This window comes from Myxine glutinosa, chromosome 10 (genome assembly GCF_964187855.1).
Source record: "Myxine glutinosa chromosome 10, kmMyxGlut1.1, whole genome shotgun sequence".
NCBI classification, from domain to species: Eukaryota; Metazoa; Chordata; class Myxini; order Myxiniformes; family Myxinidae; genus Myxine; species Myxine glutinosa.
Window position 1 is genome coordinate 108,927,608 of NC_136270.1, and position 15,592 is coordinate 108,943,199.

At 42.4% G+C, this 15,592-nt stretch overlaps 1 protein-coding gene across 1 annotated transcript in view; it reads left to right on the forward strand.

Annotated features, from left to right (window-relative positions):
- LOC137433382 (voltage-dependent T-type calcium channel subunit alpha-1H-like) overlaps positions 1-15,592 on the forward strand; it is a gene marked incomplete at its 3' end in the record, with an annotated part of 532,188 nt that overhangs the window by 460,971 nt on the left and 55,625 nt on the right. Inside the window, exons 19-22 of the mRNA XM_068125712.2 lie at positions 3,740-3,863; positions 3,973-4,041; positions 6,646-6,830; positions 8,456-8,582. Coding sequence (XP_067981813.2) covers positions 3,740-3,863; positions 3,973-4,041; positions 6,646-6,830; positions 8,456-8,582 — 505 coding nt within the window. The remainder of the gene's footprint in view (positions 1-3,739; positions 3,864-3,972; positions 4,042-6,645; positions 6,831-8,455; positions 8,583-15,592) is intronic.

A 15,592-nucleotide genomic window follows, 5' to 3' on the forward strand; every position in this document is an offset into this window, starting at 1 on the left:
ACACTCTTACTATGTCTCTCCGAAAAGATCGACTGGACAACCCTCCCATCTACTTTCTCAACAATCCTCTCCAAGAAGTTCTGTCGCTCAAGCTTTTGGGTCTCACTATCTGCCATGATCTTTCTTGGGAAAACCACATTTCCAAGCTGGCCTCCAAAGCCAGTCGCCGACTGGGCATCCTCCGTCGTGCGAAGTCCTTCCTAGGCACACCTGACTCGGCTTCACGCTGTTGAAACCAAAGCTTTCAGAATCATTGGAATCTCCTGTGAGGAAGCTATCTCCGAGGGCCTTTCACTCACTCACCACAGACAGGTAGGTGGTCTTTCTGTCTTCTACCGACTCCTCTCCAGCCTTGCTCCCCCAGCTCTCTCTGTGCTTTGTCCCCCAAATATTCCTACAGGTCGCACAAGATCTGCCAGCAACCCTCTGATGGTTAAACTGCCGAAATCTCGGCTCTCTGCTCACCATCACTCTTTCATTCCTCTTTTCTCCCGCCTCTGGAACAAACTCCCACACTCCCTTCAATCCCACTCCTCCCTCCAGGTCTTCAAAACAGCTGTTCACCACCATCTCTTATCTTCCCCCATCCAAAACCTTGATCTTTTCTACCCCCGCTAATTCACCCCAGATCCACGTTGTTTGAAATTCGAACTTCTTTCCTGGAAGTCCTGGCAGTGTCCATATGTTTTATACCTCTCCCACCCCCCCCTCCCCCTTCCCATGCCCCCCCCCCAAAGCCCTCTCCCTCCCACAGATCTCTCGATGTCCCTGCTCTCAAATGTTGTGTTTGTGTTCCTCCCCCTCTCTCCCCATCTTGTCTACCGCTCCCCATGTTATATGTTTTATGTGTCGGTTTGTCTTTCTGTTGTTAAGGCTAAGCCCCGCTCTTGCAGGGAAAATGGCCTTAAAATGCCTGTTGTTGTTTGTTGTTGTCTTTCTGTGTGATAAATTTTACCTCTTTCACGAGCCTCGATCTTGTATACAAAAAAAAATAAAAAAAATAGCAGGGCATCAATGGTTCACCATCCAGTTATGATGATGTGTCCCCATTGCATTCCTAGCTGTCAATCATGCTACGTTAGAGGTATGCTGAGCCGTAGTCTTCTGGAACTCAAAGAACTCGCTCACGAAGTTTGTCCCAATGTTTGATTGCTCTCCACATGTCATTCAAAATATCTGGGGTTGTTGAAAGGCAGTTCCTTCTGGCAAGAATGACAATATAATAATTTTCATGAGGGGTTTTGCAACCCTTGGGTGACCTAAATGAGGTCTCTCAGTCAACTGTCCAGTCTGACAGTAACTTGTCAGGAACCGAGAAACAACACTGCGATGAACATTGTACTTGGAAGCAATGGCAGTTTGAATCTTCTCCCCTTGACCCATCCCGAAGGGATGAGACAACTCATTTGATGTCTAATGATGCCTAGCTATTCAGAGCCTAACGTGGACACACAATTTACATTGGTTATTGACATGGGTCATTTGCAGACATGTCCACAGATGCAGTGGGAGATGTGATGTGCACCTGAATTTCCAGGATCGTTTTACCCAGGTGAGGACGACTGTAACCATACAGATTGCACGTCCAAATTTCCTGATCGGATTTCTTTCCTCAATAGCCATTGTTTGTATTTGCATGACTCATAACTTTCTGAACTGTGAATTCAGACTGTTTGAAAGTTTAAATGTTGTTGCTTAATTTTTGTGCAAAGAGTTTTACACCAGTTTTGCAGTAACTTCATTGCAATGAAAGCCCCTGATGTTAGGCTCCTCAAACACCTCTTCTAGGTCAACACAATAAATCACAGGTCTCTTAATACAGCAGTATATATCCAGTCCAAAGCACTTTCCTGTAACATCCATCACATCCTGTTGAGTTTTTTATTTTTATTTTTGATCCAGACAGGCAAGTTTATTACGTGTACAGCGGCTGTCATCCAGCGCAGTTTATTGATTTTCAAATGCACATTTCTAATTCGTTTTTCTTTCATTTGCTGTTGTCCGAACATCCGGCATTCAAGAACACTTGGCTAATTGCAAGCAAGTTTGCAAGTTTCGTCTGTTAATGCCAATTGATGAATACATTCTGTGATGTCAACAAAGCATGTTATTTCAACTATTCTCTCAAAATGCTGTCAGTGCTGAACACGTGTAACAAATTTCTATTAAAAATAGAAAAATCCATTTTTACTTTGGATTTTCTACAAGGGGTCTGTATGCCGTCTCCTTCGACGAACCCTCTGCACGTACCTAATCCTATGGGACATTAAGCCGAATACCTCATTTGGTAACACTTACCGGTACTTTTAAAGGTGTACAAGACCCCATGTTAATTTTGTTGTTGTTTCCAGGTTTTAAGGTTTTAAGTTCTCGGTTCTATTTGACACAAAGTAAATGCATTTTTCCTGCATAATTTGAAATACTTTGATTAATTGATTGAATATTCAATTTATGTAATGTTATATATTATACCATTTTTAAGTCAGTGTAGGTTATTTAATACAAATATTTAGATATTTTGAATGTAATTATTGACATTCATATATTGACTGAAGCATTTCAACCTTTTAAATGAATTTCTTCTGTTTTGATTGATTCACCAATGCAAATAGATAATCGATTTCTTTTTCTGTCTGTATAATGTATTTGTTACTATGTGAAATTATTTATATTGTAAACTTGACATTATTACCGGTAGTCCTTGGACTACAGTCATGTACATTTTTTTCTTTTTTTCTTTTAATCCAATAAAATTGAATTGAATAGAATTAAGAGTCATGGAGGAACTGTTATATGCAGACATGGACATAAGACATCAGACTTGACTTCAGACAATACCACCTAACAGCAACTTTCAGGGAAGTGACCTAACTACCTGGCGCACTCCACCTAGGGAGATGCCACCCGGGGATGTCACTTTAATCTCTACGGTCAGCATGGCAATTAAGGAGAAATCTCTCTCCCAATACCTCACCTGCCCCCACTCCACTCTGTGCTCTAACCTCGAAGTGCTGGGCATCAAACGAGGAAGGAGTACATACCACACATACCAGGAGCACATATTGAGAGGAAACACTCCAGCCATAATGCTGGCCAATCACATCAGTGTCTAGACAATTACTGACTTCAAATGATTTGGCCTCTGGTGTTGGGCTAGCGGCTAGGGTGCCGGCTTAGGATCCTAGGATCCTGGGTTCGAATCCCGGTCGATCGCTGAATTAACGCCAGGGGGGTTGACTCAGCCTGTCATCTTTCCGAGGTTCGGCAAATTGAGTACCAATTCACTGGTAATTCCCTGTTTGTCGTTGAAGGCGGCAAAAAGGGTTGGCGTCAGGAAGGGCATCCGGCCGTAAAAACATTGCTTCAAAAAGGGGACCGAAAAACAACAACAACCACGGTTCCCGAAAAAGACCAACCCCCGCTTTGCGGGGAAAAATGGCCTCTAAAGGTGGTTATTTATATATATAAATGATTTGGCCTCTGTGTGCCAGTAATGTGATCAAATTTTCATTGCTGATCAATATAACACTGTGGTGGAGTAGTTACCTCTCCACGGTTGGTTCTCAGTTATGAAATGCTCCTGAAATTTGGGGGTACCCTGAACCATCTCAACGGATGTAAACAAAGTGCTTTGTGCTCACCTGAAAATGTTAAATGAGGTTCAGTAAGTATGACTTTCAGATGATTGAGAAATGCAATGCATTAACCAAGAAGTTGTCCGTTCTTTGTCGATTGCCAGGATCAGACTTCAATGCCGGAAGATAATTGCCCACAAGGTGTTTGATCACATTGTGCTTCTCTTCATTTTCCTCAATTGCATAACAATTGCCCTGGAGAGACCTGATATTGAAGCCAAAAGTCTAGTGAGTCATTATTTCAGTTATTTTCTTGAGTGTTTCATAATCTAAATCTTCATTGGTGTCAACATGGCATGGATTTATTTAATGTGATGTTTTAATGAATGCTTTTCAGGAGCGAATGTTTCTTACCATTTCCAACTACATCTTCACTGCAGTGTTTGTGGCTGAGATGGCAACCAAGGTAAGCTTTTCTCCTGATTTGATCAATTGTATTTGGGAAAATGGTTACAGTAGTGAGAAACACAATAAAATAGTCTTTCACATATAAGGGAAACATCTTCGTTGCAGTTATGCTTCAACTTCTTTGTTTCTTTTTTCCTACATTGCCACTCAATGGAGAGTTTGTACAGAAATTGCATACTGGACACGGACATTTGGAGACATTGGGCAAATTTAGGATGTAAACATAGGTCACATTACAGGATGCATGTCATCAGGTGACAACAGCAGACAGGAAACCCAACAATGCCTCCCTTAAATCAACAACTGTATAGTTATAAAACATATTGTCGTGTCGCCGGTGATTAAGATCATGGGTGGCAGATAGCCAAACAGTTTGCTTTAACTCCGAGTTTTTTGGCATGCGTGGGACGGGACTAAAGTTCTTACCTTTACGGATGGCTGCCACACGGGTTTATTCCTTGAACCCACAAACACAGAAACGAGACAAGGAAAATCAACAATACAACAAATGAAATGCAACAAATAATGGTTTAATGAAATAAAGCACGGAAACAAAATGAATGGTGAGGTAAATCTATAATACTAAGGGGTGTTGCAAAACATTTTACCTTTTTCCCCCCCGAGAATCCATTACGGTTGTGCACACATTCGGACATGACGTGTGCGTGCGTACGTGCCGTGTGCGTACCTTGCGTCCACGCCGTCACTTTTTCTTCGCTTGTCGTTGCTGTGATGGTTTTGTCACGGACTGAACAATGCATCGCATGTGCCGTTATTCTATTCTCGGCCATTTTAACGTGCATCAAAGGAAGCATGCCTCGGGGGAAAAAAAGGTAAAATGTTTTGCAACACCCCTTAACTTGAGACGTCTCCACTCAGACACGAAAACAGACAGAGGAATGATTAAAGGGAGGATAATCTAGAATGAGCAAAATAAGGATTGATGCAGAAAAATGAGTGAAGTGGGTTTTGTTAAACTATATATATATATATATATATATATATATATATATATATATATATATATATATATATATATATATATATATATATACTCGTATATATACATATATGTATATACGTACGTATGTGTTTTGAACTTTTGAGTCAAATGGAAATGGGTAATCATGATGAGCTGGATGATAAAGGGGGAGAAAATAAATTTGAGAGATGAAGTAGAAAGTGGAAGGCTTATGACTCGAGCCCATGGCCTAGCCGAGGCCTCAAAAAACACAAACTCAAAATCTATACAGCAGGACCAATTAAGAAGAGACAACAACGTGGGAACTAATTAACAATATTATTGACTTCACAGGGTACAAATGCCAACAGTTATACAAGACAGATCTGATTGCAGTAAACGTAGTTTACATATACTATCTAATATCCGGAGTAGATTGGAGTAAACGTAGGATCCCACTAAGCTGACGTAGGATCCCACTAAGCTGATGGAACTGTGTGCATTCGGGAAAAAAACCCCAAAAACGGATGGCGATTATTATCCCGCACATTTGAGGTGAAAAGTGGGGTTAAGTGATCAGGCTATATGTGAGTGTCTGCATTTTAAAAATTAATTTCTCAGCAACCGTTGATCCGATTAACACGAAATTTCCACCATAGTGTACGTCTACTCATGTATCATTTTATTTATAATTATGATGTCTTCGGACACATGTTACAGGTGCCATCGTGTTGTTACAAGTTGTGAGGATTGCCTCCTGTTTATCTTTTTGTACCCATTGGAATTCATAGTGATATGTTGCAAAAAACAAGCCGGCTTTTTAGTTTATTGTCTTACTTTATTGTATTTAGTTTATTTACCTCACCCTTTAAATATAAAGAGAAGAGGAGGAGGACGAGAAGAAGAAGAAGAAGAGAGAGAAGAAGAAGTGTTAAGCATCAGTGTCTTTCTTTCTAATCTCGTTTTTGTGTCAATTGATTCACTTCAAATGAAATTCACCTTTGTACAAATTGTAAGTGTTAAAACTGCGTTTATTACAATTTTGCCTCACCATAATATAATATACATTCATATACAATGCAGGACTGTATTACAAATAATTAGGGAAAGTGAGGAAACATTTTTCCAAGGCAAATAATAGGAGAAAGACACTATTGTGTTCAAATTACTACGGAACTAATTCCTGATTGTACTCAAACACATCTATATCTTTTTTATTATTATTATAAATTACAAGGTTACCTTGCGACAAAAAGGGTTGGCGGCAGGAAGGGCATCCGGCCGTAAAACATTGCTTCAAAAAGGGGACCCAAAAAACAACAACAACCACGGTCCCCGAAAAAGGCCAACCCCCGCTTGCGGGGAAAAATGGCCTCTAAAGGTGGGTTATAAAGAAACTAAAAGTAATGCGATACTCTTAGCTGGCCTGTTTGCATTCCTATATGAACACATTGTTCATGTTGCTGGGTTCTGAGGTTAAATTCCTGCATGCTGAGTCAATCTGTCTATGGTCTATTATTGTCCTTGTAATTAAAGCAAACACCTTGTCATCTCCTCATGTCATCGTGATAAATTAGCTCTTCCATGAGCCCGAGATCAGATTTCTTTAACTTTTTAAGAGAATTACTGCTGTGTGCCCAGATAATTGCTCTGGAGTTCATATCAGGAGAGGGAGCATACCTGCGTAGCAACTGGAACATTGTGGATGGCACGCTCGTCTTCGTCTCTCTTGTGGACATCGTGGTGTCAATGGCTTCTCACAGTGGTGCCCGGATCCTTGGGATCTTGCGGGTTCTACGTCTCTTGCGCACCCTAAGACCTCTTCGGTTTGTCTTGTTTAATTTTTTTGGTTTTTTTACACCAATTCATTTGCTTAAAGTAATGCTCATGAAAATTGGTTCACAAGTTATCAAGTGACCACTATATTTGTCATGTGTGTCCGTCTGTGTGTGTGTTTGTCTGTCCGCAGCATAACTACCCGATGATATCATCCGATCTTGATGAAACTTGGGTGGGAGGTTGATATCATGATCTAGTTGTGTACTGCCTAGAGTGGGCGTATTGCGCCCATTGTGGGCGGAGCCACGCCCGAAAAAGATGTCTTTTTAGGGGGTAATCGAGTTCAAGCTACATCTTCTCGGAGGGGTTTGGTGGAATCTGACAGGGGTTTCGGTATTTGGTTAGGCCAATGTCATGTGTCTCGCCCCACGGCGCTCGATTTTTCATTTTATTTTATTTTTTCCATTTTTTTCCCCCGTTTTTTTTTTTTTTTTTTTTTTAATTTCCTTTTTCTCCGAATTTTCGGTATTGTGTAGCTAACTAACCTCATAACTGATTATACATTATTTTCTATCTCATTTCAAGGTCAGTAACCTTCGTTTTGACATTTCCGGGCCTGGCCTGTCCGGGCCTGTTTCGGTTATAGTCCGTCCTTTGTCATTGAATACCGCTCGCTCGTGAACCATCGTCGTCTCCTGACTTGTCTTCTTTCTTTTTTTAAATAAATATCAATGAAATCACATAAAGTGAAAGAGAAGCTTTTCGTAAGTGAATGGGATGACTCAACAAGCCAGAGGAACACATTCATATTCAGTGTGAAATTGACATGGTGTGTTTACTAAATGACTCACCCTCGTATGTTTTGATAACTTACGAAGCGTTTAAAGATCCTGCTGAAATGGGTGTGCCTTAAATTGCTACCTGGAAAAAGATAGTACTGCTCAAAATCCATCTCGTACAATAAAAAAGACAACTGACGCTGCAGCTCTGGGCAATGGTGGGTGAATCAATAATACGGCACAATTATTGAAAATTTGCAAAATTCATTTTTGAATCTATATTTAATAGCATACGAGGACTAAACACATTTTTGTTTTCATGCAACTAGGTCTACTGCGACAATTCCAACATGATAGCTCAGAGGTAGCTCTGAGCTGTATCGTGTAGATTTGATTGCCGGCCTGAATATAAACTGTCAGAATTGCTATCTTGTGAGCAGGCCTGTTGCATCACATGTGAGCAGAATGTCCCTCGGATCGACATTAAGGTGGGTCCTCTGTCTGCAAGCAATAGTTCATGGAAGTTGAAGATCCGACAGTGTTTTATGAAGAGTTGGCGAGTTACCACTGGCACATTGAAAAATTTGTAAATTTTTACCACTTTCACTTAAAAGTCAGGCCTGACCAGGCGGTTCAGGAAAGACTTGGGCAAAGTGTTACTTGGCAGACCCCACAAACAGGTGGGAAAAATTGGGACCGTTACGGAAGTAGTAGTGCTTGTGCTGTTGCAATGAGCTCATCATGCTGTCGAGTATGAATTTTGTTATATGGGCCTTATCCCAGATACAAGTTTCCACTATAATCTATTGCTTCAACAAAAAACACAAAAAGGAAACAAATGTAAAACCAATCCTGATCTTTATTTACCTGTGTGGTCTGCCCTTGAATTCCAGGGTGATCAGCCGAGCCCCAGGTCTCAAACTCGTGGTTGAGACTCTCATCTCGTCCCTCAAGCCCATCGGTAACATTGTGCTCATCTGCTGCGCCTTTTTCATCATCTTCGGGATTCTCGGCGTGCAGGTGCACCGACCTCGCCCACCCAGCCACAGGGGTCCAGGTTCATTGTACCACCATCCACAAGCAGGCACAGACTTGGGTTGAACCGATGCATTGAGATTGTCCATAACAGAAGTTCTGCTTTTTGAAACCATATCGTTAGTGAGTCCATGGGACACCGGCTCATTTGAGAAAGCTGCCAAAATGGCGATAGAACAGGACAAGACGCCATCTTTTTTCCAACTGCACAAGTGTGACTTTTCTTATAATTACAGTCTTCAACTGCACTTAAAGGGAAAAAAAAGACTTTATTCATCTTTTTGAAACGTTTAAAAAAATTCTAAATATAATTTATATCATCCGCATAGAATGGCAATAATTTGCCCAATGTGACATTCTAAGGTAGTTTTTTGACATTTCGATACTTATCTTACACTACATTTCTATTTAATCTGACCTTTGGTATGATAATATTCATAGGAATAGTTGCAATATTATTAGCCTCACCCATTCCACAAGGCACAGGAAGGAGTGTGTGTGTGTGTGTGTGTGTGTGTGTGTGTACATAAATATGTGTGTGTGCGCACTTACGTGTGTATGTGTGTGTGTGTGTGTGTGTGTGGTGTGCATGCATCACAGTCGGTCAGTGAGTTTGCACCCCGATAACCTTTAATCTAGCGCCCCCCAACGGCTAAAGCACAAATCACAGCCTGACAAAGTTTTCCAACATAACTATAACATTCCCCCATCTAATTTCACAATAAGTTGAGTTTGTACCTTCCAAGTGGATTGTGTCCATGAAGCCACACCTATTCCTGAGCGTGTGTTTGTCTGCACCACCTCTGGATTGAGGTATTCTGCAAGGCCGACAGACTCTAATGGCATGCCAAAACTTCCTCTGAGGCACAATGGACAAACTTTTCTACTCTACCCATTAGATTTTAATGGTTACTTTAACGATCAGTTTTTTTTTTAATCATATTATGAAGTTGGTGACTATTTCCTGCAATCTATATCATACGTTCAATTGTGTTCATTCATATACTCATTTGAAATAAAATGTTGAAATAGAAATCTAATTGAATTCAAACTGAATTTTTAATCTATCACAAAATCGCAAAATACTCGTATCAATTTCAATCGCAAAATATCAAAAGGGGCCACCTCAAAAACAAAATTTGAGACCATTGGCCTCGATGATTGTCCCTTCATTTCCCCTGAGCCACATCTGTTCCCAAAGTGATTTGTGTGTCAGTCCGTAAGTGAGTTAGTCCCCATTTGTTCTCAGATCTACTGTAATCTATGTACCATGCCGAGGCTCTGCATTGTTAATTCTCGACTGTCTTGTTACCCTTGCCAGAGGAGAGGGTATCGCATATTGGTACGTTTGTTTCTCTATCCATTTGTCTGTTCGTTTGTTTGTCTGTTTGTCCATTTGTTTGTACAAAATGTGCTAACATAGGCCACAAACGCCACCTAGTGGTAGCCATTAGAGCACGTTCTTTTTTTTTTCCACCGAGTTTGTCTATAAAGTATGTATTGTACAATTAGAATGTGTGTACGTCTATATAATAAGTACTGTCCTATAGAACCACGCAAAACATGCCCTGGTGAGGGGCTCCAATTCTTGAATGCTCGTTATAGTTATCCCATGCACGTAAAGCGAAAAGCGAGGTTAAGTAATTGGGTCAGGTCCGTCTATACGTCTGTCCATCTATCTGTCTATCTGTCTGTCTACAAACGTCTGTTTATGTTGGAGGAACGATGAATTTAAATTGAATGTTATATTTTGAACACAAATCGGAACATGAATCGGAAAACAAACCTGCCGTTTAACAGTACTTTGTCTCTGAATTTGACCCGATCACACATGCAGACTGCAGAGCGGATTGAGATATTTATTTTTACTCTGTCTGTCTGTCTGTCTGGAAGTTAGACAAAATTGAAAATCATTCCAAGTAGGAAATTAACCTACTGTTTTTAAGGACGTTATAAAGGACACAAACAGCAGGCACAGATAAATAATGTAACGTGTTAGATATGGTGGTGTAATCGACAATGTGTAAAATAGCGGTAAATTCCGGAATTAATTAATTTATACGTCTTTTACTATCTTTATTTTATTTCAATTGAATTATATACTTGAACACTGCAGAACACAAATTGCCTTCTAAATACTCCCAAGAACGTCCAGTTTAGTTGTACTTGGACTTGTTATATAAGATGGTGTTTAAGAGTGGTGTGTATAAGACTGTTTCATTCGTGCTAAACTTCCAGAATTTTTGTTAACGATCTTTAAAATCATTATTTTATTCAAATTGAAGTATACTAGGGCATGCCCGTACGTGGGTGCCCGTTCCTTGCCAAAAAAAAAAAAAAACGCTACCCGTACGCTCTACCCCGCCCGTACGCCCGTACGCCTGTAAACAAAAAAAACAACGCTCTTCGCTTCCGCCCTTCGCTCTGACTGAATTGGGAGAAATAATGCGCATAAGAAATCGAGAAATTATTATTTTCTCCGGAAGAAATCGAATTACGAACCGTAATGGCGCATGCGCTCGGCTCGGCTCGCTCTCACATCGGCCACGCCTACGCAACAACGCGTTCTGTGATTGGCTGCCGGAAGTGCAGTCTTCACTGTCCGGAAGGTCGCAAATCGCAGTTACGATGAATCGCAAATTAGTTTTAATTAGTTTTAAAACATAGTTTAACGGCAACATAGTTTTCCAACGTGAAATAAATGAATACGCTCTCAAATGTGCCGTCCGAGGCAGAGTCTGTTCGCCACGTTCGGCACACGTGATAGCTCGCTGCTCTCTGATTGGTTGAATCGTTTTTTGGACATAGCTCGGTAACTACTTCTCCGATTAATATGAAACCTTGAAAAGGCACATCCTCGGGTCCCCAGCAATATACCTGGCAAGTTTAAAGTATATCGGACCCGTGGTTGTCGAGAAACAGCGGTCACAGACATACAGACATACAAACATACAAACATACATACATACATACATACATACATACATACATACACACAGAGATTACTGGAATTATAGATAGACTAGGGCATGCCCGTACTATATCTATATCTAAAATTATATCCCCCCCCCTCTATTTACATGAAATGGTTTGGTCCAAAGCGAACGGCTTGCGAGTACGGTGACAATCCCCCCCCCTCTATTTACATGAAATGGTTTGGTCCAAAGCGAACTGCTTGCGGAGTTTGGTAAAGAAATCGCCATAGCATGCACAAACGCGCAGGAAAGCGAAAGAATCGCAAATTAGTTTTAATTAGTTTTAAAACATCGTTTAACGCCAACATAGCGGCAACATAGTTTGCCAACGTGAAATAAATGAATACGCTCTCAAATGTGCCGTCCGAGGCAGAGTCTGTTCGCCACGTTCGGCACACGTGATAGCTCGCTGCTCTCTGATTGGTTGAATCGTTTTTTGGACATAGCTCGGTAACTACTTCTCCGATTAATATGAAACCTTGAAAAGGCACATCCTCGGGTCCCCAGCAATATACCTGGCAAGTTTAAAGTATATCGGACCCGTGGTTGTCGAGAAACAGCGGTCACAGACATACAGACATACAAACATACAAACATACAAACATACAAACATACAAACATACACACAGAGATTACTGGAATTATAGATAGATACTTTAGCACTGTGTGGGGTATCACATTCTATAGTTGATATTGTAAATGTGATAATTTCTGCTATTTTTGCACAATATGTTTTGTTATGTTTTGGATGCACAATATGTGGATGACAAATTATATTTTCTATCATTATTGTTATTAATACTACTTATTGTTATTATTAGCCCCTGTTGGACGTATTCCAAAACGGGGGATTATATTGATTGCTTCTCGTATGTCTGTCCATCTGTCCATCCCTCTGCAACCATATCTTGGAGATGTATGGACCGATGTTGTTCATACTAGTGTTACATATTTAGGTGAATGTATGTAAATTACCATTCAGGTTGCTTATCCGTGTGTATTATATTAAGGGTTGTTGTGATGGGAGGGTCAGGAGCCCTTCGGAACCAGTGGCCGGAAACGGAAGTGGCCGGAAACGGAAGAAGAAAAGACACGAGGAGAGAAAAGGACGGTGCTTCTTCTTCCTCGCCCCGCGACGACGAGAAGGTGGAATCGACCTTACGCTGCGCGGAAAACGCGCCGTTGCGAAACGTGTGCGGAGAGGAGTTACCTGGGCGGTAAATACCTTTGGACACGTCCAGTCACTGTGAGTTCGTGCACGAAACCAAGCGTCCGGGACAGTTTGCCCCGTCTACAAAGACGCGTACGGGTCCGCACGTTGGGCCTCGCTCGCGTCGGAAGCCGCGCTGGGTTTTTGCCCATCTACAAGGACGCGTAAGAGTCGCACTTGGGGCCTCGCGCACGTTGGACGCCGCGCTGGGTTTGCCCCGTGGCTTGGCAAGGAGGTGCGCTGCAGCCGCGGCCCCTGTCCGAGACGGCACGTTTAGAGCACGTCCGCCCGGGGCTCGTTCAACCGCCCGTGTGCGGAGAGGAGAGACATTGACCACGGAGGGAGTCAGGAGTGGGGCTCACGTGAGGAATGTATAAGATTAAGATGGCCATCTTAGAGTTTGTGTAGATGAGTTCACATGGTTGTAATATTGATTGTGCATTGTTGATGGTTGTTGATTGCTCAGTGAATATATTATTGATTATTCCGGATCCTTGGTGTGGGGGTTTCTTCTTGACCGGAATTCATATTGATTGCGTTACGAAAGCGTATAAACCATATATCTTTCTGGCGGGGTCCCTCCCACGGTCCGGGGGTCACCAAGACCAGGTAGTTACCGGGAGGACCACGTAACAGAATTGGGGGCTCGTCCAAATTACGATTTGCGGTTTCGCAATTGGGTCTACGTCCGGGATCTAAAAGTGTATAAAATAATAAATAATAATATTTTTGGTAATTAAAATTTATTAATTAATTATTAATTGGTAATATTTTTTTTTGAGAAATTGGGGAAAGTCTTGGGGTGAAGGTTAACAGGTGTTAACGATAGGCACCATGGCGTTTGTGGCACAGAACTTTGGGGTAACCCCGAGTGAGGCACAGTTCCGAGCGTTGCTAAAGTCGGATCTCTTGAAATTGGCCAAACATTTTAACTTGGAGGTCCGAACTAATTTGAGGAAGGCAGAGTTGCAGGCCACGGTGATACAATCTATGGTGGGATTAGGAACATGGGACGAGTTAGCCTGGGAGTGGCTACCCGAAGAACCAGAAGACGTGGAGCTCCGGAAACTGGAGTTGCAATTACGGAGCCAGGAACGGATCAAAGAAGAAGAAAGGAAAGCAGAAGAGAGAAGAGAAGAGAAGCAAGCAGAGGAAAGGAGAGTGGAACGAGAACTCCAGGAAAGGTTAAAAGAAGAAGAAAGGAAAGCAGAAGAGAGGAGAGAAGAGAAACAAGCAGAGGAAAGGAGAGTGGAACGAGAACTCCAGGAAAGGTTAGCAGAAGAAGAAAGGAAAGCAGAAAAGGAAAGAGCAGAAGAAGAAAGGAAAGCAGAAAAGGAAAGAGCAGAAGAAGAAAGGAAAGCAGAAAAGGAAAGAGCAGAAGAAGAAAGGAAAGCAGAAAAGGAAAGAGCAGAAGAAGAAAGGAAAGCAGAAAAGGAAAGAGCAGAAGAAGAAAGGAAAGCAGAGGAGAGGAGAGAAGAGAAACAAGCAGAGGAAAGGAGAGTGGAAAGAGAACTCCAGGAAAGAAGAGAAAAGGAACAAGCAGAGGAAAGGAGAGCTGCAAGGGACCTCGAAGCAGAGGAGAGAAAAGCGGAAAGGGAATTAAAGGAACGTGACATGCAGCTTCAGCAAGAAATCAAATTCAAGGAGCTGGAGTTAATGAGAGAACGGGGAGAGGCACCACCCTTGCTGACGGGGTCGACACCTAACCAGAAAACCTGGGATGTGGGCAGACATGTGAGGCTGGTTCCACCGTTCAGTGAAAAAGAAGTCGCGAAATTTTTTCCACACTTTGAGAAAGTGGCTCGACAATTAAACTGGCCGGAGGAGGCATGGACCATACTCGTGCAAAGTGTGCTGGTGGGGAAAGCTCAGGAAATTTATTCGGCGCTACCAATGGACCAATGTGCAGATTATGAGGTACTGAAGAAGCACATCCTCAAAGCCTATGAGTTGGTTCCGGAAGCTTACAGGCAAAAATTCAGGAATGCCAGGAAGAGGGAGAGTGAGACCCATGTGGAGTTTGCCAGAGTGAAAGAAAACATGTTTGATCGGTGGTGTGAGTCAAAAGGAGTCGGGAAAGACTTCGAAACATTGCGGGACTTGATCCTGGTGGAGGAATTCCAGCAGTGTGTCCACGAGGACATCAAAGTGTACCTGCAGGAAAAGAAGGTACCAAAGTTGTGGGACGCAGCCACCATGGCAGATGATTATGCCTTAACCCACCGAATAGGGGTCCACGAACCTAACTCCTCGCCTAGATCTCCGCAGGGGAGGTGGGGAACAGCAGGTGCGGAGAACGACCATACATGGCGGCGGCCTCGAGATGATTATGGGGACAACTATGATACCCCACCGGTTCGAAATCAGAGGGATGCGGGCCCAAGACAAACTTATAGTTCGGGGGGCCCGAGGCAGACCCCGAGTTTTTCCTCCGGGCCTACTTGCGCGTTTTGCAAAAAACCTGGACACTTGATGTCCAGTTGTTACCTCATGAAAAGGGACAACCCAGAGCGGAGTCCGACTATTACAACTCCGAATGCGATGGCTAGCGTAAGAAATCGCCATCAAGAGGGTTACCAACCATTTATTTCCGAGGGGTTTGTGTCACTGGATGGAGCCTCGACTAACCGGAGACCGGTTAGGATATTGAGAGACACAGGGGCCCATCAATCTTTAATGCTTGAAGGCATTTTGCCATGGTCCGAGGAGACGGCAACGGGGGATAGTGTTCGTTTACAGGGGATCGGGGGCGGTGTTAGTGCTCCCCTTCAGGTCATCCAGTTGGAGTCCGATTTGGGGTCAGGACCGGT